At 41.0% G+C, this 3,502-nt stretch overlaps 1 protein-coding gene across 1 annotated transcript; it reads right to left on the bottom strand.

Moving 5' to 3' along the window:
* Positions 1-2,852: 2,852 nt before the first annotated feature.
* On the bottom strand, positions 2,853-3,260 carry LOC121497436 (60S ribosomal protein L32-like). Its single transcript, XM_041767074.1, has one exon. The coding sequence runs from the start codon at positions 3,258-3,260 to the stop codon at positions 2,853-2,855; it is 408 nt and encodes a 135-aa protein (XP_041623008.1).
* Between the last annotated feature and the right edge of the window lie 242 nt (positions 3,261-3,502).

The raw sequence follows: 3,502 nt of genomic DNA on the forward strand, positions 1-3,502 counted from the left end.
TAGCTTGCAAGACCTTAGCTTAAAAGTCACCTCTTATGGAAAATCTTCCCCAGCCCTCCAGGTAACAACTTTCTCTAAGCTCCCCCAGCACACCCTGATTATAGTGTCGATCACATCATGCTGCTGTTTTTTGTTCATGTTCTTGTTATTTCCCTCAGAGGAAGAAACCACCCATATGTATGTATACACACACACACACACACACACACACACAGGGCTTGATCTGGGCATGGGAGGAAGAATCATGTTTAAAATAAAATGTATAGATCTTTTGTAATGTGCTAAGGTATTCTGGAGAAAAGGAAAACAGGGTATATATATATATATATACACACATTTTCATTTTGTAAGTAAACATTTCATTGACATATAAAGGAACTGTGTTTTTGTTCAAGTTCATGCCTTCCTTCTCCCTTCCCTGTCGAGGTCTGGTGTGGAACAGGGCTGCAATAAATATTCATTGAATAGAGATGTCTTTCTGCCCCCACTCAGCTCCTTTCCTGACCACCCTGTTCCCGACTCTATGCTGTGTGGGAGAATCCAGACACATCTTGTACAGCTGCAGCTCAGTATGGCCCATGTTGGCTGGGATTCAAGGAGTAATTGCAGACAAATAAGCATTATTACAACCCGCATCAATCAACATCCCTCTCCTCAAATGCTCTCACCAGGAAACAGGGGATCTCAGTAAGATGCTTTCTTGTTTAAGATGAAGCATTTTTCTGGTGCCTAGGGAGAGTGTGGTACTCAGAGGGTCCCCAAGTACTGACCATCTCTGAGTCTGTAGAACATACTGCCTGTATCATTTGAGATTACAGGCCCATAGAGGCAGACAGACCTGAATTCAAATCCTGCCAGTCACTGTCTCTCCCTGTGAACTTCATGAGGGGCTTAGCTTCTCTGAGTTTCAGTGTTCTCATAGGTAACATGGAGTCAATAATACTTTTTGGAAATGTGTTGCAATGATTGAATGAGATAGTGCAGTTAAAACATCAGAAGATTTCCCAGGCGATTAATAAATAAAAACTTTCCTTTCCTCCCACTTCTTAATTAATCATTGTATTCTTTGTTCTTTATTGGAGGTATGGTTTTGTAATCACAAGGGTTTTGCAACAGCAGCTAGATGTGAAGTTCCAAACCTATCTACATTTCAAACCTCGCAGAACACAGAATAACCAGCTTAGAGAAGCTTTCCTGGAGCAATAGGGGCTTGATCTGGGCATGGGAGGAAGAATCATGTTTAAAATAAAATGTATAGATCTTTTGTAAGGTGCTAAGGTATTCTGGAGAAAAGGAAAACAGGGCATTAGAAGACCTAACCATGAAACTTTCCTCACATGACACCACCACCTTCGGAACCATCCATGATTTGTCTGCAGAGGAAGTTGCCTGTTCCATGGAGGCCTGGAAGGGCCTGGGAGCACCTTGCTGCAGGAAGAAGGACTTGTCCTGGACCACTGGCTCATCTAGCCACCTGTTTGCCAAAAAAAGTTTCTAAAACTTAACATTTAAGTGGCCAAGTGGCTGTTTACATGGTTGGTGCTCGAGTGTGGTAAAACTCAGCTTCTTTTTGCCAATCTATTCAACTCAATCTAATAAAATATCCTGATGGTCTCCTTGGTCAAACATAGTGGTAAGATTTGGGGATCCAGGAAAGACAGCTTGCCTCTAGAGTGGTCTGTGGGAAAGTAGGAACTAGAAACATGAGTGCCGACTCCTACCTGCAGGCAAGGGGACACCTGACCTCAGATTTGAAGGATGAGGGATCTATTGCAATTATTATGTGCCACGTGAATGTTTTCAGTTCACTAGCCAAAAAAATAGATCAAGTAGTGGTTAAGAGCAGTCATACCAACCTGGGTTCAGTCCCAAGTCTGTCATTTATTAGCTGTTACTATAGGCAAGTCACTGAATTTTTCTGAGCCTCAGCTTCTTTTCTGTATAATGAGGATAGTGATAAAAAGAAAAAAAAAAACAACTCCTACTTGAAATATTTTTTTTTGTGAAGATGAATAATGGCCATGCATATAACACATTTAACACAGTGCCTATGTAATCACCCATAGCTGCTGCTGGTGATGGTGGTAGTGATTTTACCCTGAGAAGATGAGGAACGGAGGACTAGAATCTCAAAGTGAACATGAGGTTGGTGTGTTACCCGTTTTCTCTTGGCCTTCTGATATTTTTTATGAAGCTCATAAATTCTCTTCCCCCTCTGCCATCAAGAACTGGCTGGCTCTACCTCAATTCAGTTTAGACCTTCCGTCATCCCAGTACTTCCCTGGCATGTCTAGTGAGAGAGAGAGTCACAGAGAGCAAACACAGATTTGATTGTTCACCTGGGCTTTGGCCCCAAATTCCAATGAAGCCACAGTGAGTTGGACTGGACTTTCATCAAGTCTTTCATCTCCACAGAGAAACTAAAGTCCAGAAGGCTTCTGTTCCCCAGTGTTTTATTTTCCTCAGTTTCAGCCATTGTAAGTTGCTCTCTGGGGTGACCAAGTATTAGTCTAGACTCCTTATTTAGCAGCGCTATGTTGTTCAAATTATCTCACTATGAGTATAGACTTTTTCAACTTCATTATATTTTTTCTGTCAGTCAACAAGTTGTTTTCTCCCTTATTTTTCTGTCAGGTTATGCTGTATACATTTTGAAGCTTGTTAGTGGATGCCTACAAATTCTTGATTATAAATTCTTAGTGGATTTTTTTAGTCATAGTGTCCATCCTTATCCTTACTCATATTTTTCGACTTAAATTCCATTTTGTCTGATTTTAGTATTATGAAATACATATATATATATGGTAGTTTTATGGTTTTATTAACACAAATATGACATGCACATAAGCTGTCTATTCATTTTCTTCACTACGCAGCCTGGCATTGGGTTTGGTGACTCTGATGGCCAGCTGGGCTGCTCTTTCCACAATGGCTTTACGGTTCTTGGAGGATACATTGCGAGCAATCTCTGCACAATACGATTTGTTGCACATCAGCAGCACTTCAAGCTCCTTGACATTGTGGACTAGGAACTTCCAGAAGCCACTGGGCAGCATGTGTTTTGTTTTCTTGTTGCTTCCGTAACCAACGCTGGGCATCAAGATCTGGCCCTTGAATCTTCTGCATACCCTATTGTCAATGCCTCTGGGTTTCTGCCAGTTGCACTTAATTTTGACATATCGGTCTGACTGGTGCCAGATGAACTTCTTGGTCCTCTTTTTAATGATCTTGGGCTTCACCAGAGGTCTGAGGGCAGCCATGATGCACAGCAATTGATAGCTGCCACCTCCGCAGGCAGTGCCGAGGAAGAGAAGGGCGAAATATATTTTTCTATCTTTTCATCTTCAACCCTCTGCTTATTTTATTTCAGGAATGTTTCTTTGTAAACTATGTATAGTAGATTTAAGTTCAACCTGGTGACCTCCAACTTTTAAAAACTGAATGTATTTTACATATAATGGGTAAATTTAAGAGGTACAATGTGTTAATTTGATACATTTAT

The sequence above is a fragment of the Vulpes lagopus genome, chromosome 8, assembly GCF_018345385.1.
Source record: "Vulpes lagopus strain Blue_001 chromosome 8, ASM1834538v1, whole genome shotgun sequence".
In the NCBI taxonomy this organism is placed as follows: Eukaryota; Metazoa; Chordata; class Mammalia; order Carnivora; family Canidae; genus Vulpes; species Vulpes lagopus.